General features: G+C 47.2%; 1 protein-coding gene across 1 annotated transcript in view; it reads left to right on the forward strand.

Moving 5' to 3' along the window:
* The window catches only part of HCN4 (hyperpolarization activated cyclic nucleotide gated potassium channel 4), a 52,687-nt gene extending 46,404 nt beyond the window's left edge, over positions 1 to 6,283 (forward strand). Inside the window, exons 7-8 of the mRNA XM_088148451.1 lie at positions 262 to 426; positions 1,790 to 6,283. Coding sequence (XP_088004577.1) covers positions 262 to 426; positions 1,790 to 3,342 — 1,718 coding nt within the window. The 3' untranslated portion in view covers positions 3,343 to 6,283. The remainder of the gene's footprint in view (positions 1 to 261; positions 427 to 1,789) is intronic.
* The last annotated feature ends 19,141 nt before the right edge of the window (positions 6,284 to 25,424 follow it).

The following is a 25,424-nucleotide window of genomic DNA, read 5'->3' on the forward strand; positions in this document are numbered from 1 at the left end:
CAAACCAAGTGAGGGCAACTGGCATGGTTACAAATTTTCTTGGAGACATGGCATTTGATGGCCAAGGGCCATATTTAAAATTTCCAAAGTGAGCCTTCAGCTTTCAGCAGTGAAATGTTTAGTCATTTGACTGAACCTCCGATTTGTATGCGCTTAGCCTCTGATTGTAATAAGGAGCTAGATTACCTGCTCTTGTTGTAGGCACCAAAAAACCAGTTGTCCATACTGCAAAAAAGATTTCAAGGTGTTCTTTTCTTCTAGAAATTTGCCTGCTGACTCGTGGCCGGCGCACAGCAAGCGTGAGAGCTGACACGTACTGCCGTCTCTACTCGCTTTCAGTGGACAACTTCAATGAAGTGTTAGAGGAATATCCCATGATGAGAAGGGCATTTGAAACCGTGGCACTAGATAGGTTGGACCGCATTGGTAAATACACATACGGAGATCTGGTATTCAGGAGATAGACTGAATACTGGGGGTTCACTTCTGTTATTGCTGGTGTTGTGTGTGTGTGTGTGTGTGTGTGTGTTTAAAGCCATCTAAGTCTGAGGGCCTTATCTCCACAGCTTCCCACTGCCTCTATCTTCTTTTCCTCTTAAGCACAGATAAGTGTGCCTAAGTTAGGGTTAAGAGACCATTAATGTACCTTCTTGGAGCATGTGAGATGTAGAGAGGGACATGGGTGCTGGAAAGAGTAAGAAGAAAAGTTCTGCCAATTATGACTGAAGGTCCACCTGGTCTTGCATCTTATTTCCACCCAAGTGTTCCCAGGAAGCTCATCAGTAGGGCTCAGAGGCTCTAGTCTTCTTCTGAGGATCCCCAAGAGCTGGTAATCAATGGTGTATGGTAACTTTTCCAAACTTGGACCATGATATAGGTGAGTAGGTATTTCATGGCACTAGCTATGATGGCTGGGAATGATGGAAATTGTGTTCAGACACCTCCTGTAGCACCCACTTGTGTATATTTGTGCCAACTCTGAACATGGAAGTCGCATTTAGGACAGCAGCGAAGAGCCATTTGGAGGCAAGGAACCAAACTTGACATTGAGACAGGGAGTCAAGGAAGCATTGTATGGCCCAAAGTTAGGCTGTGTGAAGTGTACAGACCAGTGTTTTTCTCTCTGTCTCTTTTGGAAGGTTGAGGAGATGGCCTTGTACCCATAACACTTTTAACCCTGTATGCCATTAACCCAGTCAGTCATTTAAACTCTTGGGAAAATTTGGTATTCCCACAACACACACTAACTCCCCTCGGTGGTGGGTGGGTTTTATTTATTTGTATGCCGCTCATTTCTAAAGCCTCTGGGTGGCTAACAACCATTAAGTATGTGGTGGGAAGAGGACCACCACGTTAAGCCTATTTTAGGGTTGTCTGCTTCCATTTCTGCTTCAAACTGTTGGGAACCTGTGCCACCAATCTAGGGTGCTACAATTCAGTGCTCAAGGGAACTCTGGGAGAGGCAATTTGGCCCAAGGGGTCATTCATTGTCCAGACCTGGACAAGGAATGGTCTTTGAACTTCTTGTCATCCACCACAGAGTAACGAGATCTCCGCAGTGGCTTTTATAGCAAGAGTGTTCCTTAACAGGCAACGATAATAAACCCATTTTGATTTCCAATGGAAATGAATACACTGCAGAAGAGAAAGCTGACTGAGAGAGATGGGCAAGGACAGCCACTCCTGATCTTTTTAAGAAAGATATTATTTTCAAAATTTACATCCGGTTGCTTAGGCCCAGAGTGGCTCCTCTAGGCAGCTCTGAACTGTCCTTGCCTCTTCCTTTCAGGTAAGAAGAACTCCATCCTGCTCCATAAAGTCCAGCATGACCTCAACTCGGGTGTCTTCAACTACCAGGAGAATGAGATCATCCAACAAATTGTGCAGCATGACCGAGAAATGGCCCATTGCGCACACAACGTCCAAGCGGCAACGGCAGCAGCATCGACTCCCACGCCTGTTATTTGGACCCCGCTGATTCAGGCTCCTCTGCAAGCTGCCGCTGCCACCACTTCAGTAGCAATAGCGCTCACTCACCACCCACGCCTTCCGACAGCCATTTTTCGCCCTCCGGTCTCCGTTCTGGGTTCTCTGGGGCAGGCACAAAATCAGACTCCGAGGCGCTTGAGGAGGCTCCATTCCTTAGTGTCTTCTGCTGGCCCTTCCATTGTGGGTTCCCCTTCAAGCACCCCATCCCAGCAGCATACGCCAGGGGTGGAGACCCTTTCCTCCTCCTCCTTTCAGATCCAGCAGTTGGCCGGGTTTACCGCTTCGACCAGTTTGGGTCCGTTGCACCGGTCCTTGGCCAGCTCTCCTTCGGCTGGCTCAACGCAGCAGAACTTGGGCAGCCCGACGTCTACGGGACTGGAGCAGCTGTGTGCAGGGCCTTTGGATTTGCCAGACGGGGCCACCCAGCAGCAGGCTTCAGACACCAGCTTTGGCCCATTCCAGAAGGCTCCCCCTAGCTCACCACCAGCCACCGCCCTCTCCTCATTCCCTCAACTGTCTTCAGGTTCCCCCGTTAGTCCTTGCAGCCGCTTGCAACCCACGGGCAGGCCCCACTCCATGGGGCAGCCGCTGCAGCTCTCAGGAACTGGAGGGACAAACCACTTTCAGTTGCCCCCTTCATCCAGTTCTCCTTCCTCTGGCTTACGCCAGCTGGCACAGGCCTCAGGAGGTCCCCCTACAGCCTCCTGTCCCCCCCAGCCAAGTGCATTAGGCCCTTCCACTGAGCCTGCCACTGTGGCTCAGTTGCACCAGGAACGGTCATCCTTTGCCACCGTATCTCCCTCAAAGCACCGCGCTGTTGCCCCACCCTTATACCCCCTACCATCAGGCCTTAGCCCTCCTACTCAAAGCCTGGCCCCCAGGACTTTCCAGTGCAGCCCATCAGGGGTACTGGGTTCTCAAGGGTCTTTGCTCCTGCCTCAGACCTCCAGCCCACCTTCCCAGGTTCTCCAACCCAGGAGTCGACCGCTGCTTTTGCCAGGACAATTAACCCAGGACCTCAAGTTGATTTCAGCTTCCCAGCCCTCTCTGCCCCACGAAGCAGGTCAGACTTCAAGCCCTCACTCCTCCCGAGAGTCTGTGTCTAGCTTCTCATCTTTCTCTGGAGGAGGCAACGGCAGCGGCAGCGGGGGAGGCACGAGACCTCTAGGGAAGCCATATAGCTCGGGGCCAGGACGGGTCACTCTACCACGCCAGACATCCTCAGGTTCTCTGCCCCAGCCTCCAGCATTTGCCATCTCCCCATCTCTGCCTGCTGCTGAAGGAAGGAAAGGATCTTTACAGCTGATTGGGGAGCAAGAGCCAATCCGCTCAAAACTGCCTTCCAACTTGTGAGATGCTCTCCCCCTCTGGCCCGGCCCTCTTTCCTCCCATTCCCCAGACCTCACTTTCTTTTGTTCCGTGGTTTTCAGATCCCAGCAGATGTTCATGTGACTCTGTTTCCCTCCTTTCATTTCGTTAATAACGAGATAAAAATAAGAACAAGGGCGATGACACAAAGAAAAAAAAAAAGATAACCAGGTATTCTTAGAGCTATAGATTTTCAGTCACATTCTTTTATAGAATATTTTACTACATGGAGCAAGAGATTGGAAAAGAGGCACGGAATCAATGTGGAGTAATAACATGGCACTAGCGATGCATAGCTCACTGTTTCTTCCAGCTCACAAAATTGCTTTCCTGTGGAGAGATTCCACACCGATACTGGTGTTCAAAAGTCTTTTCTCTGCAGGGGCATTCACCTTTTATTCATCGCAGTCTGGAGCATTTCAGCATTCAGGATTGTACCCACCCAGTTTCTGACCTGAGGAAGCTCCAGTTGAGATCTTGGGAAAAATAAGTGTGGGAAGACAAAAGGGACTTACTTGTTCCCTTGAGGGACATGACGCTGATTTAACCAAACCTGTAGCAGACTTCCCAATTTACCAGTTATGGATATCAAAATACCTCCAGGTTCCACAAGAATGTAACATTCTAGTAGAAAGATCTTAACTCCCAATCTAGATCACCCAACAGTGAAGGTGCACAGGTACTGTATTTTCAGGTTTCTTTGGAGAGCATTTATTGTCCTCTTCTGCAATACAACAGTGATAGCCACGGTTTAGCTGAAAGACGGGCATAGAGACGTTCCTACTCCTTCTGCCCTCCTGCATTTTTGCTGAAAATCACTCTTTCCCAGTTCTCCCAGCATTTAATCAAAGAGAAAAACAGCATATTCAGCTGGTCCAAATGTTCAGAGTTTCCAAAGGTTTGGAGTGAAGGGAAGTCTTCTGAAAATTGGAAGGGGGTGGAATAGACACTCTCTTTTTAATAGAAGCAGCAGTTGGGGGGATTTTGACCATTGTGCCCAGATGGTATTTCCATCTCCTCCCCATATGAATTGATATGTTAAAACAGGGTGGGGATGAGATGACGTGACAACATAAATGCATGAAAAGATGAAGATGGCTCCTCTCAAACGTCCAGGAAGAGAGAGCTCTTTTCCCCCTGCGTAGCATTATTCCTGGTGTCATTTTTAGCAGATTTTAAAAAGTAGCCGCGGCAGTTGGTGCTGCGTATAGCAACTTCCTCCAGTTAAGGAGAACTTGAAGAATGGGGTGGGGGGCTAAAATAGCCTCCTCCCCTATTACTTTATCCTTCATTTCAGATTGCAGCCTCTGCTACTGGGGTGTTTTAAGGAAAACCCAGAAATGATGATTCTGCATATAATCCCACCTAGTGGTCAGTTCATCAACAACATACACAAATTGGAAAGTATTGTTTGAAGGTGGCAAGATTCGGAATGCAGAGGTCTGCAAAATGTCCCCGGCTAGCTTGGTTTTGCATCCAGTGTGCTGGTTTTTAACAGATGCATGCAGGGTGTGTCCGGGTATGCGCGCGTGTGTAGAATAATCCTCAGTTTTTCTAAGTAACTTCTAAAATTGAAATGCCATTCTTTTTAATCCAGTGTTGCAGAGTTGACTGAGGCTTTCCGGTTCCATTTTATCCTGCAGGAGTTTTAAGCCTCAACAAAAAGTTCTGGCTCACCTCACTCAGAGGGCAAGATAATCAGCCGGTTCATTGAACAAAGCCAGCCAAAGCCACAAATGTCCATTTTGGATGCAGGCTCCTGGTGGACTGGAGAGGTGACTGCTCCCTCGACATGTTCGCTTTCACAGCTGAAAGAACAATGCTTATTCCCCCCCCCCCCCGCCCCTGTTTGGTGCATCTTAGCTTTTCAGTTGGGCTAGAAGTACATGTCTAAGGGAGCTGTCTGCTGTTGCTCCTGTATGGGAAGAAATCGAGAACTTGAAAAGCAAGTTGTGAGAAGGTGGATGTGATACACATATGCACCCTTCAGCCATTGCTAAGGAATCATAACTGCAGCATAGGACACCGTTCATGCCCACATGCACACACAAACCCTATAAAAGCCTGAGACCCTCATCGAGAAGTCGTCATTTCACAGTTGTGCTAGTCCTGCCCTAGGCCATTTTTGAACATGACACAGAACTCAGACTTGACTGTGTACTATGATGTGAGCAATAACACACAAGTTCCTCCAAAGCCTGGACAAGGCCATGGGTTCCCTGCAGACCCTCTTGAGCTGGATTTTGAACCTCTCTCACCAAGGGAGTTGGGGAGCCTAAGATACAGATCCATGATAGATAAACCAAGCAGATAGGCAGCTAGTTAATCCAAGCTGTGATTTCATCATTTTGTATCGATCCGTATCAATCTTATCCACATTCTTTTTCTCACATTCTCTTGCCTTTCCTATCATTTTCCCATGATGCTGGTATCTGGCTATCTCCTTAAAGAAGAGAAGTCTTTTGAGCCATTTTCATTTGGAAGCCCTGTTCTCCTCTCAGTCCTGTTATTCTGAGATTTCTGCGGCTGCTGCACCATTCCAGAGTCAGGAATTCCAGGAAAACAAGGGTCACTTACAGTGGTGCCAAGACTCACAGGGACAATAGCACTGATTCTTTCGGCATCCCTGGGCTTTCTCCAAATACTGGGAGTTTGCTTGATTTTATACCAAAATGTATTGGGTTTTTTTTTTTTTTTTTGCACAAAAGAGAAAAAAAGAAAAAAAAATCTTCGAAGACAAGCAAGAAATCAACTCTAATATGTGCCTCTTTATCTCTGAATGTTTGCCCCAAGAATATAGCCAGCTGCTCCTGCTTCAAGTGCTTTGCTGGGTGGGAACTAAAATGTAATTTAAGCTGTGGTCTTCCTTAAAGGTTTAAGGGTATTCTAGGGAGAGGGGAAGTCTTTTTCTAATAAAAGATGCTAATGAAACAGCTACAGAAGTGTGTGTGTGTATGCATGCATACATGCACAGGTGTGTGTGTGTGTGTGCGTATAAACCCTACACCAACATTGATTGTGCTTGAGGGAGTCATAAGCAGCTAAGCTTGGCCTTGTGACCAAATCTGGAAAGTAGTGAAGCCCTTTCAATGGCCAAAGAGACAGACAGTGAGTTCGCCATAGAACATGGTGGGTGACCTTGGTCCAGTCAGTCTCTCAGCCTCATCTACCTCACAGAATTGTGAGAAGAAAAGGAAGGCGATGTCTCGGCTGTCCTTGCACTCTTTGCAGAAAGTCTAGGTCCCATTTTCAAAAACACTTAAAGGGTTGCTTTATTCCATATCAAGCTGGCAAAAGAGGAGAAAGTGGAGAAGAAAAAATTGCTTCCCATCAAGGCTGACTGTTAATCTCCAACCTTTTAATCCGATACTTGGATTCGGAGAAAGTACATTCTGATGCCCCGTTTTTGATCCCTTCCTTCTCCTTGGAATTCCCATGGATGCAATACCAAGGGCTGCTGGAGATACACCAAGGCAGGTCCACCTTCCTTCTTTTAGGCCCTATTTTCCCGCTACATCTCCTGAAACAGCTGCAGCTCCCAAATTAAGTCAGAACGTTTAGATTTTGCTATCCCTTTCCATAAGGAGCGGCTGCCAAGATGACTATCTGGTTGGATTTGGGCCCTGACCTAAAGGGAGCTGAACCCTAACCCTAATTTAGGAAAACCTGGTTGAGAATAGGGTTTTCCCACGCATTTGGACCAGCTCCCAGATTAAGTCAGAACGTTTCGGTTTTGCTGTTCCTTTCCATGAGGAGTGGCTGCGAAGATGACTATCTGGTTGGATTTGGGCCCTGACTTCAAGGGAGATGAACCCTGACCCTAACCCTAATTTAGGAAAACCTGGTTGAGAATAGGGTTTTCCCATGCATTTGGCCCAGGTCCCAAATTAAGTCAGAACGTTTAGGTTTTGCTGTCCCTTTCCATAAGGAGCGGCTGCGAAGATCACTATCTGGTTGGATTTGGGCCCTGACCTCAAGGGAGCTGAACCCTGACCCTAACCCTAATTTAGGAAAACCTGGTTGAGAATAGGGTTTTCCCATGCATTTGGACCAGCTCCCAGATTAAGTCAGAACGTTTCGGTTTTGCTGTTCCTTTCCATGAGGAGTGGCTGCGAAGATGACTATCTGGTTGGATTTGGGCCCTTACCTCGAGGGAGCTGAACCCTAACCCTAATTTAGGAAAACCTGGTTGAGAATAGGGTTTTCCCACGCATTTGGCCCAGGTCCCAAATTAAGTCAGAACGTTTAGGTTTTGCTGTCCCTTTCCATAAGGAGCGGCTGCGAAGATGACTATCTGGTTGGATTTGGGCCCTGACTTCAAGGGAGATGAACCCTGACCCTAACCCTAATTAGGAAAACCTGGTTGAGAATAGGGTTTTCCCACGCATTTGGCCCAGGTCCCAAATTAAGTCAGAACGTTTAGGTTTTGCTGTCCCTTTCCATAAGGAGCGGCTGCGAAGATGACTATCTGGTTGGATTTGGGCCCTGACCTCAAGGGAGCTGAACCCTGACCCTAACCCTAATTTAGGAAAACCTGGTTGAGAATAGGGTTTTCCCACGCATTTGGCCCAGGTCCCAAATTAAGTCAGAACGTTTCGGTTTTGCTGTTCCTTTCCATGAGGAGTGGCTGCGAAGATGACTATCTGGTTGGATTTGGGCCCTGACCTCAAGGGAGCTGAACCCTGACCCTAACCCTAATTTAGGAAAACCTGGTTGAGAATAGGGTTTTCCCACGCATTTGGCCCAGGTCCCAAATTAAGTCAGAACGTTTAGGTTTTGCTGTCCCTTTCCATAAGGAGCGGCTGCGAAGATGACTATCTGGTTGGATTTGGGCCCTGACTTCAAGGGAGATGAACCCTGACCCTAACCCTAATTAGGAAAACCTGGTTGAGAATAGGGTTTTCCCATGCATTTGGCCCAGGTCCCAAATTAAGTCAGAACGTTTAGGTTTTGCTGTCCCTTTCCATAAGGAGCGGCTGCGAAGATGACTATCTGGTTGGATTTGGGCCCTGACCTCAAGGGAGCTGAACCCTGACCCTAACCCTAATTTAGGAAAACCTGGTTGAGAATAGGGTTTTCCCATGCATTTGGCCCAGGTCCCAAATTAAGTCAGAACGTTTAGGTTTTGCTGTCCCTTTCCATAAGGAGCGGCTGCGAAGATGACTATCTGGTTGGATTTGGGCCCTGACCTCAAGGGAGCTGAACCCTGACCCTAACCCTAATTTAGGAAAACCTGGTTGAGAATAGGGTTTTCCCACGCATTTGGCCCAGGTCCCAAATTAAGTCAGAACGTTTCGGTTTTGCTGTTCCTTTCCATGAGGAGTGGCTGCGAAGATGACTATCTGGTTGGATTTGGGCCCTGACCTCAAGGGAGCTGAACCCTGACCCTAACCCTAATTAGGAAAACCTGGTTGAGAATAGGGTTTTCCCACGCATTTGGCCCAGCTCCCAAATTAAGTCAGGACGTTTAGGTTTTGCTGTCCCTTTCCATAAGGAGCGGCTGCGAAGATGACTATCTGGTTGGATTTGGGCCCTGACTTCAAGGGAGATGAACCCTGACCCTAACCCTAATTAGGAAAACCTGGTTGAGAATAGGCTTTTCCCATGCATTTGGCCCAGGTCCCAGATTAAGTCAGAACGTTTAGGTTTTGCTGTTCCTTTCCATAAGGAGTGGCTGCGAAGATGACTATCTGGTTGGATTTGGGCCCTTACCTCGAGGGAGCTGAACCCTAACCCTAATTTAGGAAAACCTGGTTGAGAATAGGGTTTTCCCACGCATTTGGCCCAGGTCCCAAATTAAGTCAGAACGTTTAGGTTTTGCTGTCCCTTTCCATAAGGAGCGGCTGCGAAGATGACTATCTGGTTGGATTTGGGCCCTGACCTCAAGGGAGCTGAACCCTAACCCTAACCCTAATTTAGGAAAACCTGGTTGAGAATAGGGTTTTCCCATGCATTTGGCCCAGGTCCCAAATTAAGTCAGAACGTTTAGGTTTTGCTGTCCCTTTCCATAAGGAGCGGCTGCGAAGATCACTATCTGGTTGGATTTGGGCCCTGACCTCAAGGGAGCTTAACCCTGACCCTAACCCTAATTTAGGAAAACCTGGTTGAGAATAGGGTTTTCCCATGCATTTGGCCCAGCTCCCAAATTAAGTCAGAACGTTTAGGTTTTGCTGTTCCTTTCCATGAGGAGTGGCTGCGAAGATGACTATCTGGTTGGATTTGGGCCCTGACCTCAAGGGAGCTGAACCCTGACCCTAACCCTAATTTAGGAAAACCTGGTTGAGAATAGGGTTTTCCCATGCATTTGGCCCAGGTCCCAAATTAAGTCAGAACGTTTAGGTTTTGCTGTCCCTTTCCATAAGGAGCGGCTGCGAAGATGACTATCTGGTTGGATTTGGGCCCTGACCTCAAGGGAGCTGAACCTGAGCCCTAACCCTAATTAGGAAAACCTGGTTGAGAATAGGGTTTTCCCACGCATTTGGCCCAGCTCCCAAATTAAGTCAGAACGTTTAGGTTTTGCTGTCCCTTTCCATAAGGAGCGGCTGCGAAGATGACTATCTGGTTGGATTTGGGCCCTGACCTCAAGGGAGCTGAACCCTGACCCTAACCCTAATTTAGGAAAACCTGGTTGAGAATAGGGTTTTCCCATGCATTTGGCCCAGGTCCCAAATTAAGTCAGAACGTTTAGGTTTTGCTGTCCCTTTCCATAAGGAGCGGCTGCGAAGATGACTATCTGGTTGGATTTGGGCCCTGACCTCAAGGGAGCTGAACCTGAGCCCTAACCCTAATTAGGAAAACCTGGTTGAGAATAGGGTTTTCCCATGCATTTGGCCCAGGTCCCAAATTAAGTCAGAACGTTTAGGTTTTGGTGTCCCTTTCCATAAGGAGTGGCTGCGAAGATGACTATGTGGTTGGATTTGGGCCCTGACCCCAAGGGAGCTGAACCTGAGCCCTAACCCTAATTAGGAAAACCTGGTTGAGAATAGGGTTTTCCCACGCATTTGGCCCAGCTCCCAAATTAAGTCAGAACGTTTAGGTTTTGCTGTCCCTTTCCATAAGGAGGGCTGCGAAGATGACTATCTGGTTGGATTTGGGCCCTGACCTCAAGGGAGCTGAACCCTGACCCTAACCCTAATTAGGAATCCTGGTTGAGAATAGGGTTTTCCCATGCATTTGGCCCAGCTCCCAAATTAAGTCAGAACGTTTAGGTTTTGCTGTCCCTTTCCATAAGGAGCGGCTGCGAAGATCACTATCTGGTTGGATTTGGGCCCTGACCTCAAGGGAGATGAACCTGAACCCTAACCCTAATTTAGGAAAACCTGGTTGAGAATAGGGTTTTCCCATGCATTTGGCCCAGCTCCCAAATTAAGTCAGAACGTTTAGGTTTTGCTGTCCCTTTCCATAAGGAGCGGCTGCGAAGATGACTATCTGGTTGGATTTGGGCCCTGACTTCAAGGGAGATGAACCCTGACCCTAACCCTAATTAGGAAAACCTGGTTGAGAATAGGGTTTTCCCACGCATTTGGCCCAGCTCCCAAATTAAGTCAGGACGTTTAGGTTTTGCTGTCCCTTTCCATGAGGAGCGGCTGCGAAGATGACTATCTGGTTGGATTTGGGCCCTGACCTCAAGGGAGCTGAACCCTGACCCTAACCCTAATTTAGGAAAACCTGGTTGAGAATAGGGTTTTCCCATGCATTTGGCCCAGGTCCCAAATTAAGTCAGAACGTTTAGGTTTTGCTGTCCCTTTCCATAAGGAGCGGCTGCGAAGATGACTATCTGGTTGGATTTGGGCCCTGACCTCAAGGGAGCTTAACCCTGACCCTAACCCTAATTTAGGAAAACCTGGTTGAGAATAGGGTTTTCCCATGCATTTGGCCCAGGTCCCAAATTAAGTCAGAACGTTTAGGTTTTGCTGTCCCTTTCCATAAGGAGCGGCTGCGAAGATGACTATCTGGTTGGATTTGGGCCCTGACCTCAAGGGACGTGAACCCTGACCCTAACCCTAATTAGGAAAACCTGGTTGAGAATAGGGTTTTCCCACGCATTTGGCCCAGCTCCCAAATTAAGTCAGGACGTTTAGGTTTTGCTGTCCCTTTCCATAAGGAGCGGCTGCGAAGATGACTATCTGGTTGGATTTGGGCCCTGACTTCAAGGGAGATGAACCCTGACCCTAACCCTAATTAGGAAAACCTGGTTGAGAATAGGGTTTTCCCACGCATTTGGCCCAGGTCCCAAATTAAGTCAGAACGTTTAGGTTTTGCTGTTCCTTTCCATGAGGAGTGGCTGCGAAGATGACTATCTGGTTGGATTTGGGCCCTTACCTCGAGGGAGCTGAACCTGAACCCTAACCCTGATTAGGAATCCTGGTTGAGAATAGGGTTTTCCCACGCATTTGGCCCAGGTCCCAAATTAAGTCAGAACGTTTAGGTTTTGCTGTCCCTTTCCATAAGGAGCGGCTGCGAAGATGACTATCTGGTTGGATTTGGGCCCTGACCTCAAGGGAGCTGAACCCTAACCCTAACCCTAATTTAGGAAAACCTGGTTGAGAATAGGGTTTTCCCATGCATTTGGCCCAGGTCCCAAATTAAGTCAGAACGTTTAGGTTTTGCTGTCCCTTTCCATAAGGAGCGGCTGCGAAGATGACTATCTGGTTGGATTTGGGCCCTGACCTCAAGGGAGCTGAACCCTGACCCTAACCCTAATTAGGAAAACCTGGTTGAGAATAGGGTTTTCCCATGCATTTGGACCCGCTCTCAAATTAAGTCAGAACGTTTAGGTTTTGCTGTCCCTTTCCATAAGGACGGGCTGCGAAGATGACTATCTGGTTGGATTTGGGCCCTGACCTCAAGGGAGCTGAACCCTGACCCTAACCCTAATTAGGAAAACCTGGTTGAGAATAGGGTTTTCCCACGCATTTGGCCCAGCTCCCAAATTAAGTCAGAACGTTTAGGTTTTGCTGTCCCTTTCCATAAGGAGCGGCTGCGAAGATGACTATCTGGTTGGATTTGGGCCCTGACCTCAAGGGAGCTTAACCCTGACCCTAACCCTAATTTAGGAAAACCTGGTTGAGAATAGGGTTTTCCCATGCATTTGGCCCAGCTCCCAAATTAAGTCAGAACGTTTAGGTTTTGCTGTCCCTTTCCATAAGGAGCGGCTGCGAAGATGACTATCTGGTTGGATTTGGGCCCTGACCTCAAGGGAGCTGAACCCTGACCCTAACCCTAATTTAGGAAAACCTGGTTGAGAATAGGGTTTTCCCATGCATTTGGCCCAGGTCCCAAATTAAGTCAGAACGTTTAGGTTTTGCTGTCCCTTTCCATAAGGAGCGGCTGCGAAGATGACTATCTGGTTGGATTTGGGCCCTGACTTCAAGGGAGATGAACCCTGACCCTAACCCTAATTAGGAAAACCTGGTTGAGAATAGGGTTTTCCCACGCATTTGGCCCAGGTCCCAAATTAAGTCAGAACGTTTAGGTTTTGCTGTTCCTTTCCATGAGGAGTGGCTGCGAAGATGACTATCTGGTTGGATTTGGGCCCTGACCTCAGGGGAGCTGAACCCTACCCCTAACCCTAATTAGGAAAACCTGGTTGAGAATAGGGTTTTCCCACGCATTTGGCCCAGCTCCCAAATTAAGTCAGAACGTTTAGGTTTTGCTGTCCCTTTCCATAAGGAGCGGCTGCGAAGATGACTATCTGGTTGGATTTGGGCCCTGACCTCAAGGGAGCTGAACCCTAACCCTAACCCTAATTTAGGAAAACCTGGTTGAGAATAGGGTTTTCCCATGCATTTGGCCCAGGTCCCAAATTAAGTCAGAACGTTTAGGTTTTGCTGTCCCTTTCCATAAGGAGCGGCTGCGAAGATGACTATCTGGTTGGATTTGGGCCCTGACCTCAAGGGAGCTTAACCCTGACCCTAACCCTAATTTAGGAAAACCTGGTTGAGAATAGGGTTTTCCCATGCATTTGGCCCAGCTCCCAAATTAAGTCAGAACGTTTAGGTTTTGCTGTCCCTTTCCATAAGGAGCGGCTGCGAAGATGACTATCTGGTTGGATTTGGGCCCTGACCTCAAGGGACGTGAACCCTGACCCTAACCCTAATTAGGAAAACCTGGTTGAGAATAGGGTTTTCCCACGCATTTGGCCTAGCTCCCAAATTAAGTGAGAACGTTTAGGTTTTGCTGTTCCTTTCCATGAGGAGCGGCTGCGAAGGTGACTATCTGGTTGGATTTGGGCCCTGACCTCAAGGGAGCTGAATCCTGACCCTAACCCTAATTAGGAAAACGTGGTTGAGAATAGGGTTTTCCCATGCATTTGGCCCAGGTCCCAAATTAAGTCAGAACGTTTAGGTTTTGCTGTCCCTTTCCATAAGGAGCGGCTGCGAAGATGACTATCTGGTTGGATTTGGGCCCTGACCTCAAGGGAGATGAACCCTGACCCTAACCCTAATTAGGAAAACCTGGTTGAGAATAGGGTTTTCCCATGCATTTGGCCCAGGTCCCAAATTAAGTCAGAAGGTTTAGGTTTTGCTGTCCCTTTCCATAAGGAGCGGCTGAGACGATGACTATCTGGTTGGATTTGGGCCCTGAACTCAAGGGAGCTGAACCTGAGCCCTAACCCTAATTTAGGAAAACCTGGTTGAGAATAGGGTTTTCCCACGCATTTGGCCCAGCTCCCAAATTAAGTCAGAACGTTTAGGTTTTGCTGTCCCTTTCCATAAGGAGCGGCTGCGAAGATGACTATCTGGTTGGATTTGGGCCCTGACTTCAAGGGAGATGAACCCTGACCCTAACCCTAATTTAGGAAAACCTGGTTGAGAATAGGGTTTTCCCATGCATTTGGCCCAGGTCCCAAATTAAGTCAGAACGTTTAGGTTTTGCTGTTCCTTTCCATAAGGAGCGGCTGCGAAGATGACTATCTGGTTGGATTTGGGCCCTGACCTCAAGGGAGCTGAACCTGAGCCCTAACCCTAATTTAGGAAAACCTGGTTGAGAATAGGGTTTTCCCACGCATTTGGCCCAGCTCCCAAATTAAGTCAGAACGTTTAGGTTTTGCTGTCCCTTTCCATAAGGAGCGGCTGCGAAGATGACTATCTGGTTGGATTTGGGCCCTGACCTCAAGGGAGATGAACCCTGACCCTAACCCTAATTTAGGAAAACCTGGTTGAGAATAGGGTTTTCCCATGCATTTGGCCCAGCTCCCAAATTAAGTCAGAACGTTTAGGTTTTGCTGTTCCTTTTCATAAGGAGGGGCTGCGAAGATGACTATCTGGTTGGATTTGGGCCCTGACCTCAAGGGAGATGAACCCTGACCCTAACCCTAATTTAGGAAAACCTGGTTGAGAATAGGGTTTTCCCACGCATTTGGCCCACCTCCCAAATTAAGTCAGAACGTTTAGGTTTTGCTGTTCCTTTCCATGAGGAGCGGCTGCGAAGATGACTATCTGGTTGGATTTGGGCCCTGACTTCAAGGGAGATGAACCCTGACCCTAACCCTAATTAGGAAAACCTGGTTGAGAATAGGGTTTTCCCACGCATTTGGCCCAGGTCCCAAATTAAGTCAGAACGTTTCGGTTTTGCTGTTCCTTTCCATGAGGAGTGGCTGCGAAGATGACTATCTGGTTGGATTTGGGCCCTGACCTCAGGGGAGCTGAACCCTACCCCTAACCCTAATTAGGAAAACCTGGTTGAGAATAGGGTTTTCCCATGCATTTGGCCCAGCTCCCAAATTAAGTCAGAATGTTTAGGTTTTGCTGTTCCTTTCCATGAGGAGTGGCTGCGAAGATGACTATCTGGTTGGATTTGGGCCCTGACCTCAAGGGAGCTGAACCCTGACCCTAACCCTAATTAGGAAAACCTGGTTGAGAATAGGGTTTTCCCATGCATTTGGCCCAGCTCCCAAATTAAGTCAGAACGTTTAGGTTTTGCTGTCCCTTTCCATAAGGAGCGGCTGCGAAGATGACTATCTGGTTGGATTTGGGCCCTGACTTCAAGGGAGATGAACCCTGACCCTAACCCTAATTAGGAAAACCTGGTTGAGAATAGGGTTTTCCCACGCATTTGGACCAGCTCCCAAATTAAGTCAGAACATTTCGGTTTTGCTGTTCCTTTCCATAAGGAGCGGCTGCGAAGATGACTATCTGGTTGGATTTGGGCCCTGACCTCAAGGGACGTGAACCCTGACCCTAACCCTAATTAGGAAAACCTGGTTGAGAATAGGGTTTTCCCATGCATTTGGCCCAGCTCCCAAATTAAGTCAGAACGTTTAGGTTTTGCTGTCCCTTTCCATAAGGAGCGGCTGCGAAGGTGACTATCTGGTTGGATTTGGGCCCTGACTTCAAGGGACATGAACCCTAACCCTAACCCTAATTTAGGAAAACCTGGTTGAGAATAGGGTTTTCCCACGCATTTGGCCCACCTCCCAAATTAAGTCAGAACGTTTAGGTTTTGCTGTTCCTTTCCATAAGGAGTGGCTGCGAAGATCACTATCTGGTTGGATTTGGGCCCTGACTTCCAGGGAGATGAACCCTGACCCTAACCCTAATTAGGAAAACCTGGTTGAGAATAGGGTTTTCCCATACATTTGGCCCAGCTCCCAAATTAAGTCAGAACGTTTAGGTTTTGCTGTTCCTTTCCATGAGGAGGGGCTGCGAAGATGACTATCTGGTTGGATTTGGGCCCTGACCTCAAGGGAGCTGAACCTGAGCCCTAACCCTAATTAGGAAAACCTGGTTGAGAATAGGGTTTTCCCATGCATTTGGCCCAGGTCCCAAATTAAGTCAGAACGTTTAGGTTTTGCTGTCCCTTTCCATAAGGAGCGGCTGCGAAGATGACTATCTGGTTGGATTTGGGCCCTGACTTCAAGGGAGATGAACCCTGACCCTAACCCTAATTAGGAAAACCTGGTTGAGAATAGGGTTTTCCCACGCATTTGGACCAGCTCCCAAATTAAGTCAGAACATTTCGGTTTTGCTGTTCCTTTCCATGAGGAGAAGCTGCGAAGATGACTATCTGGTTGGATTTGGGCCCTGACCTCAAGGGAGCTGAACCCTAACCCTAACCCTAATTTAGGAAAACCTGGTTGAGAATAGGGTTTTCCCACGCATTTGGCCCAGGTCCCAAATTAAGTCAGAACGTTTAGGTTTTGCTGTCCCTTTCCATAAGGAGCGGCTGCGAAGATGACTATCTGGTTGGATTTGGGCCCTGACCTCAAGGGACGTGAACCCTGACCCTAACCCTAATTAGGAAAACCTGGTTGAGAATAGGGTTTTCCCATGCATTTGGCCCAGGTCCCAAATTAAGTCAGAACGTTTAGGTTTTGCTGTCCCTTTCCATAAGGAGCGGCTGCGAAGATGACTATCTGGTTGGATTTGGGCCCTGACCTCAAGGGAGCTTAACCCTGACCCTAACCCTAATTTAGGAAAACCTGGTTGAGAAGAGGGTTTTCCCATGCATTTGGACCCGCTCTCAAATTAAGTCAGAACGTTTAGGTTTTGCTGTCCCTTTCCATAAGGACGGGCTGCGAAGATGACTATCTGGTTGGATTTGGGCCCTGACTTCAAGGGAGATGAACCCTGACCCTAACCCTAATTAGGAAAACCTGGTTGAGAATAGGGTTTTCCCACGCATTTGGCCTAGCTCCCAAATTAAGTGAGAACGTTTAGGTTTTGCTGTTCCTTTCCATGAGGAGCGGCTGCGAAGGTGACTATCTGGTTGGATTTGGGCCCTGACCTCAAGGGACGTGAACCCTGACCCTAACCCTAATTAGGAAAACCTGGTTGAGAATAGGGTTTTCCCACGCATTTGGCCTAGCTCCCAAATTAAGTCAGAACGTTTAGGTTTTGCTGTTCCTTTCCATGAGGAGCGGCTGCGAAGGTGACTATCTGGTTGGATTTGGGCCCTGACTTCAAGGGACATGAACCCTAACCCTAACCCTAATTTAGGAAAACCTGGTTGAGAATAGGGTTTTCCCACGCATTTGGCCCACCTCCCAAATTAAGTCAGAACGTTTAGGTTTTGCTGTTCCTTTCCATGAGGAGAAGCTGCGAAGATGACTATCTGGTTGGATTTGGGCCCTGACCTCAAGGGAGCTGAATCCTGACCCTAACCCTAATTAGGAAAACCTGGTTGAGAATAGGGTTTTCCCATGCATTTGGCCCAGCTCCCAAATTAAGTCAGAACGTTTAGGTTTTGCTGTCCCTTTCCATAAGGAGCGGCTGCGAAGATGACTATCTGGTTGGATTTGGGCCCTGACCTCAAGGGAGCTTAACCCTGACCCTAACCCTAATTTAGGAAAACCTGGTTGAGAATAGGGTTTTCCCATGCATTTGGCCCAGCTCCCAAATTAAGTCAGAACGTTTAGGTTTTGCTGTCCCTTTCCATAAGGAGCGGCTGCGAAGATGACTATCTGGTTGGATTTGGGCCCTGACCTCAAGGGAGATGAACCCTAACCCTAACCCTAATTAGGAAAACCTGGTTGAGAATAGGGTTTTCCCACGCATTTGGACCAGCTCCCAAATTAAGTCAGAACATTTCGGTTTTGCTGTTCCTTTCCATGAGGAGAAGCTGCGAAGATGACTATCTGGTTGGATTTGGGCCCTGACCTCAAGGGAGCTTAACCCTGACCCTAACCCTAATTAGGAAAACCTGGTTGAGAATAGGGTTTTCCCACGCATTTGGCCCAGCTCCCAAATTAAGTCAGAACGTTTAGGTTTTGCTGTTCCTTTCCATAAGGAGTGGCTGCGAAGATCACTATCTGGTTGGATTTGGGCCCTGACTTCCAGGGAGATGAACCCTGACCCTAACCCTAATTTAGGAAAACCTGGTTGAGAATAGGGTTTTCCCATGCATTTGGCCCAGGTCCCAAATTAATTCAGAATGTTTAGGTTTTGCTGTTCCTTTTCATAAGGAGGGGCTGCGAAGATGACTATCTGGTTGGATTTGGGCCCTGACCTCAAGGGAGATGAACCTGAACCCTAACCCTAATTAGGAAAACCTGGTTGAGAATAGGGTTTTCCCACTCATTTGGACCAGCTCCCAGATTAAGTCAGAACGTTTAGGTTTTGCTGTTCCTTTCCATAAAGAGCGGCTGCGAAGATCACCATCTGGTTGGATTTGGGCCCTGACTTCAAGGGAGATAAACCCTGACCCTAACCCTAATTTAGGAAAACCTGGTTGAGAATAGGGTTTTCCCATGCATTTGGCCCAGGTCCCAAATTAATTCAGAATGTTTAGGTTTTGCTGTTCCTTTTCATAAGGAGGGGCTGCGAAGATGACTATCTGGTTGGATTTGGGCCCTGACCTCAAGGGAGATGAACCCTGACCCTAACCCTAATTTAGGAAAACGTGGTTGAGAATAGGGTTTTCCCATGCATTTGGCCCAGCTTCCAAATTAAGTCAGAACGTTTAGGTTTTGCTGTCCCTTTCCATAAGGATGGGCTGCGAAGATGACTATCTGGTTGGATTTGGGCCCTGACTTCAAGGGAGATGAACCCTGACCCTAACCCTAATTAGGAAAACCTGGTTGAGAATAGGGTTTTCCCATGCATTTGGCCCAGCTCCCAAATTAAGTCAGAACGTTTAGGTTTTGCTGTTCCTTTCCATAAAGAGCGGCTGCGAAGATCACTATCTGGTTGGATTTGGGTCCTGACTTCAAGGGAGATAAACCCTGACCCTAACCCTAATTTAGGAAAACCTGGTTGAGAATAGGGTTTTCCCACGCATTTGGACCAGCTCCCAAATTAAATCAGAACGTTTCGGTTTTGCTGTTCCTTTCCATGAGGAGCAGCTACGAAGATGACTATCTGGTTGGATTTGGGCCCTGACCTCAAGGGAGCTGAATCCTGACCCTAACCCTAATTAGGAAAACCTGGTTGAGAATCGGGTTTTCCCGTGCATTTGGCCCAGCTCCCAAATTAAGTCAGAACGTTTAGGTTTTGCTGTCCTTTTCCATAAGGAGCGGCTGCGAAGATGACTATCTGGTTGGATTTGGGCCCTGACTTCAAAGGAGATGAACCCTAACCCTAACCCTAATTAGGAAAACCTGGTTGAGAATAGGGTTTTCCCACGCATTTGGACCAGCTCCCAAATTAAGTCAGAACGTTTCGGTTTTGCTGTTCCTTTCCATGAGGAGCGGCTGCGAAGATGACTATCTGGTTGGATTTCGGCCCTGACCTGACGGGAGCTCAACCCTGACCCTAACCCTAATTAGGAAAACCTGGTTGAGAACAGGGTTTTCCCATGCATTTGGCCCAGCTCCCAAATTAAATCAGAACGTTTAGGTTTTGCTGTCCCTTTCCATAAGGAGCGGCTGCGAAGATGACTATTTGGTTGGATTTGGGCCCGGACTTCAAGGGAGCTGAACCCTAACCCTAACCCTAATTTAGGAAAACCTGGTTGAGAATAGGGTTTTCCCACGCATTTGGACCAGCTCCCAGATTAAGTCAGAACGTTTCGGTTTTGCTGTTCGTTTCCATGAGGAGCGGCTGCGAAGATGACTATCTGGTTGGATTTGGGCCGTGACCTCAAGGGAGCTGAACCCTGACCCTAACCCTAATTAGGAAAACCTGGTTGAGAATAGGGTTTTCCCATGCATTTGGACCAGCTCCCAAATTAAATCAGAACGTTTCGGTTTTGCTGTTCCTTTCCATGAGGAGCAGCTGCGAAGATCACTATCTGGTTGGATTTGGGCCCTGACCTCAAGGGAGCTGAATCCTGACCCTAACCCTAATTAGGAAAACCTGGTTGAGAATAGGTTTTTCCCATGCATTTGGCCCAGCTCCCAAATCAAATCAGAACATTTAGGTTTTGCTGTCCCTTTCCATAAGGAGCGGCTGCGAAGATGACTATCTGGTTGGATTTGGGCCCTGACTTCAAGGGAGATGAACCCTAACCCTAACCCTAATTAGGAAAACCTGGTTGAGAATAGGGTTTTCCCACGCATTTGGACCAGCTCCCAAATTAAGTCACAACGTTTCGGTTTTGCTGTTCCTTTCCATGAGGAGCAGCTGCGAAGATGACTATCTGGTTGGATTTGGGCCCTGACCTCAAGGGAGCTGAACCCTGACCCTAATCCTAATTAGGAAAACCTGGTTGAGAATAGGGTTTTCCCACGCATTTGGACCAGCTCCCAAATTAAGTCAGAACGTTTCGGTTTTGCTGTTCCTTTCCATGAGGAGCGGCTGCGAAGATGACTATCTGGTTGGATTTGGGCCCTTACCTCAAGGGAGCTGAACCCTAACCCTAACCCTAATTTAGGAAAATCTGGTTGAGAATAGGGTTTTCCCATACATTTGGCCCAGGTCCCAAATTAAGTCAGAACGTTTAGGTTTTGCTGTCCCTTTCCATAAGGAGGGGCTGCGAAGATGAGTATCTGGTTGAATTTGGGCCCTGACCTCAAGGGAGATGAACCCTGACCCTAACCCTAATTTAGGAAAACCTGGTTGAGAATAGGGTTTTCCCATGCATTTGGCCAAGGTCCCAAATTAAGTCAGAACGTTTAGGTTTTGCTGTCCCTTTCCATAAGGAGCGGCTGCGAAGATGACTGTCTGGTTGGATTTGGGCCCTGACTTCAAGGGAGATGAACCCTAACCCTAACCCTAATTAGGAAAACCTGGTTGAGAATAGGGTTTTCCCACGCATTTGTCCCAGCTCCCAAATTAAGTCAGAACGTTTCGGTTTTGCTGTTCCTTTCCATGAGGAGGGGCTGCGATGATGACTATCTGGTTGGATTTGGGCCCTGACTTCAAGGGAGCTGAACCCTAACCCTAACCCTAATTTAGGAAAACCTGGTTGAGAATAGGGTTTTCCCACGCATTTGGCCCAGGTCCCAAATTAAGTCAGAACGTTTAGGTTTTGCTGTCCCTTTCCATAAGGAGCGGCTGCGAAGATGACTATCTGGTTGGATTTGGGCCCTGACCTCAAGGGAGCTGAACCCTAACCCTAACCCTAATTTAGGAAAACCTGGTTGAGAATAGGGTTTTCCCACGCATTTGGCCCAGCTCCCAAATTAAGTCAGAACGTTTAGGTTTTGCTGTCCCTTTCCATAAGGAGCGGCTGTGAAGATGACTATCTGGTTGGATTTGGGCCCTGACCTCAAGGGAGATGAACCCTGACCCTAACCCTAATTTAGGAAAACCTGGTTGAGAATAGGGTTTTCCCATGCATTTGGCCCAGGTCCCAAATTAAGTCAGAACGTTTAGGTTTTGCTGTCCCTTTCCATAAGGAGCGGCTGCGAAGATGACTATCTGGTTGGATTTGGGCCCTGACTTCAAGGGAGATGAACCCTGACCCTAACCCTAATTTAGGAAAACCTGGTTGAGAATAGGGTTTTCCCACGCATTTGGCCCAGCTCCCAAATTAAGTCAGAACGTTTAGGTTTTGCTGTCCCTTTCCATAAGGAGCGGCTGCGAAGATGACTATCTGGTTGGATTTGGGCCCTGACCTCAAGGGAGCTGAACCCTAACCCTAACCCTAATTTAGGAAAACCTGGTTGAGAATAGGGTTTTCCCACGCATTTGGCCCAGGTCCCAAATTAAGTCAGAACGTTTAGGTTTTGCTGTTCCTTTCCATGAGGAGTGGCTGCGAAGATGACTATCTGGTTGGATTTGGGCCCTGACCTCAAGGGAGCTGAACCCTGACCCTAACCCTAATTAGGAAAACCTGGTTGAGAATAGGCTTTTCCCACGCATTTGGCCCAGGTCCCAGATTAAGTCAGAACGTTTAGGTTTTGCTGTTCCTTTCCATGAGGAGCGGCTGCGAAGGTGACTATCTGGTTGGATTTGGGCCCTGACCTCAAGGAAGCTGAACCCTAACCGTAACCTTAATTTAGGAAAACCTGGTTGAGAATAGGGTTTTCCCACGCATTTGGCCCAGCTCCCAAATTAAGTCAGAACGTTTAGGTTTTGCTGTCCCTTTCCATAACGAGTGGGTGCGCAGATGACTATTTGGTTGGATTTTGCAGCAGCAGCAGCTGGAGAGCCAAGGTCCCTATTAGCTAAAGAAAGGTGGGTGGGTGGTTTGTGGTGGGGTATGGGTAGAACTGCAGGGTTGGGTTTTAAGTCTTTAAAAAACGTAATCAAAATCTTAGCAAAATATGGTTCTTTTCGTTTTGCTATTTTTCCTGGTCAAGCTTTTATCGAAAGATGGCCTGAGGTGGAAGCTTTTTATTGTCCGCCCCCCTTTTAGAATGGTGAGCTTTAGTTTGTGGTATATAATTGTGGGATGGAAACACCTTGTTCCAGATGTGGGGAAAGCATATGCACCACAATTAGCATAACAACTTACCTGGATCAATGATGGTGGTCGGGTTAGTGAGCTGCAGGAACATCAAAAATGGGTCAGTGGTCCCACTCATCTAATGACCCAGGGAATTAGATCAGGTTGCCACAGATCCAGTTTTCCATAACTCTAAACTAACCACCCAATTAGTCCTGCTGTAAAAAACACCGATACTCATCCAATTGACCTATTTTGCTTACTTAGTCCTCCAACAAAAGAGCTGGAGATAAAGAGTGGCTTAAAAAGTGGAAAAGCAAGCTTCTCCAATATGGAATTTCCTGCCAAACGGTTTGATTGCAGTGATCTGCTTGGTAAATGAGAAAGGGGCTAGTGATGGATGAATCCTCATGGGACGTAGCAGGCTGGAGAAGATGGATGGGAATATTCCTACAATGGGGACTTCTAAATCCCAATGCTGTGATTGTATGTAGCAAGAATTGACTGAATTAAGTCTGTTGTGAGAACAGGATTCATTGTTTCACTGAACTATCTCCTTCCCACCCAAAGATGCTGGTAAGGCTGCTGTGAAGAAGCACAACAAATTCAAAAACTCTAAGGCTATCGGTAGTGACAGCTCATTGAATAGCCCATTGCTGAAGGGAATTTTGAATATTTTTTCGTTCAAAATAATGCATTTCTGAATGCTTTTTCCCAACTATTTTACATGCATTTGGGTATGGTTTCAGAAAGTGGCAGCATCTATCCACCCGTGGCCCATCTCAGAAGCTAAGCAAGGTGGAGGACTACCTGGGAATCCCAAGGTTATTGGTTAAACTGGGAGGTTAGAAATAAATCACAGAAGGCAGCAAGGGGAAAACAACTGAGAACCCTGCCAAGGAAACTGCATAGATCCTAGGAAGTATGATCTAAAGAGATCTTTACCACTTACCTTTTGGAGCTATGGATTGTGCTCCAAAATCAGAGAAATAACTGCACTCTTATATCACATATTTGTCGGGAAGATACAGGTCATGTCCAGACCATGGGACACAGGAACATCATACTTGACTATTTCTACTTTCTCTAATACCTACCTACCTACCAACCTACCTACCTACCTACCTACCTACCTATGTTCTCTAGAGGTTTATTACAACTGTTGGATTATTTAGTTACCTCCACACATTTTTGCCGCAGGATAAATCACACATTATAAACGTACTATTATAAATACCCACTTTACAAACATAGCAGTTTCCTTTTTTTAACATTCCAGTCATCATGGTCTTTTAATTAAGAAGAGGTCACGTCTCTAGATTGGAAATGTAAGCATTTTGTTTCTGTAATAGTAGTTGTGGGTCCTCTGCCCAAGACTGTACACACATTCAAGTTATCAAATTAGGACTGGAGCATTCCCATAAAGACTAACAGGTTTTCTATGACTTTCATAAGCTACAGTCCACATTGCAAATAAATTAATCTCAGTTGTCCCCTTTCTCTGATTTACAGTCCTATTTCTCCTGTGTTGAAACTGTTTCTGAACAGCTGGAATATTCATATATATTTCATAAAGATGTGAGTTGATAAGCCAGAAGTTCTATGTACAGAGACTAGCCCTACCCTTATTCCATTTGTTTCTCTTTTACGGAATTTGTGCATGCTTGTTGGTAATATTTCTATCCCTGTACATAGCTTGTGTTTCAGAATTGTAGTTTCACACAACCACACAATTAGAGTTGGAAGCAGCCAACCCTCCACAATGTGCAGGAAAACCATGAGAGGTGCTTGTTCAATCTTCCTGGAAACCTCCAAGGATGGAGAACCCATTGCCTCCATACATAGACTGTTCCACTCTTGGACAGGTTTATTCCTCAGGGACCCATGTTCCGTAACATATCCATTCTAAGGAGCCTTTGATTTGCTGAGTTGCAATACTCTGCAGCAGGTGGAGATGGCTGATGGGTTCTCTGCCTAAGTGTGCATATACAGACCACTACAGCTTTCCTTCTTTCTAATTATGTTTTTCACTCATGCCCTCACTGGGGGAGGGGCTCCTTTCTCACAAGTCTTGTCCTGTCCCACTCTCACTTAGCTTTCGGGGGTGCAATTTCCACACTGGAACAGCGCTGTCACTGCCACATATGCACTGAGTAAGCAGGGATTTCCCAAGTGCTCTTTCATTTGTGTCTCCTGGCATGATTGATGCCACTTCGAAGTGGAGCTGCAGCCCTGGAGTTGCTTTAGCTCCATGGCAACAGTAAGAGGTGATAAGCCGGCCAGCGCTGGCAGCTGATTCAGGGATCTCTCTGTCTTTAACAACTTACAGTCAAGAAAGAGACAAAAGATAAGTAGAGGAAGAATAAACCAATAGGTGACAAATATGTTAATACTGTAGGAAAACTAACACAGAGCCTACAGGGACACCACTTCATGGGAAAAACATTTGTACTGCAAAGGTGGAAGCAGTCTCCTCTTAGCAAAGGAAATCTACTTTCCTGCTTGAATGCCAGTTCAGGCCTTTGTCTACAGGCCAGCAATTGCTTTCAAACGTCTGCATTACAGCCACAAGAGGGCACGAATGTCTTTCCAACAGGACACACGGAATTTAGTTACAAATGGGGAGATCCAGGTGCTTTCTGAGGCTGCAGCGGTCCTTGAATATGCTGATGTGTGGCCAGGCATCAGCGCAAGTCAGAGATTCTACCTCTGCCCAAGCTGCTTCTTCATCTCTTCCATCTAACCCCTCCATTTTGACCGTTGCATTTAGTAGTAACTGAGATGGTTCTGCTCCGAGTGCAAAAAAAAAAAAAAAAAAAAAAGGATCCTTTGGAGTACTTAAAATACTAGTTGCT

The sequence above is a fragment of the Python bivittatus genome, unplaced genomic scaffold (assembly GCF_059951505.1).
Source record: "Python bivittatus isolate LINGU-HERP-01145 unplaced genomic scaffold, Pbiv_v1 ctg000530_np1212, whole genome shotgun sequence".
NCBI lineage: Eukaryota > Metazoa > Chordata > Lepidosauria > Squamata > Pythonidae > Python > Python bivittatus.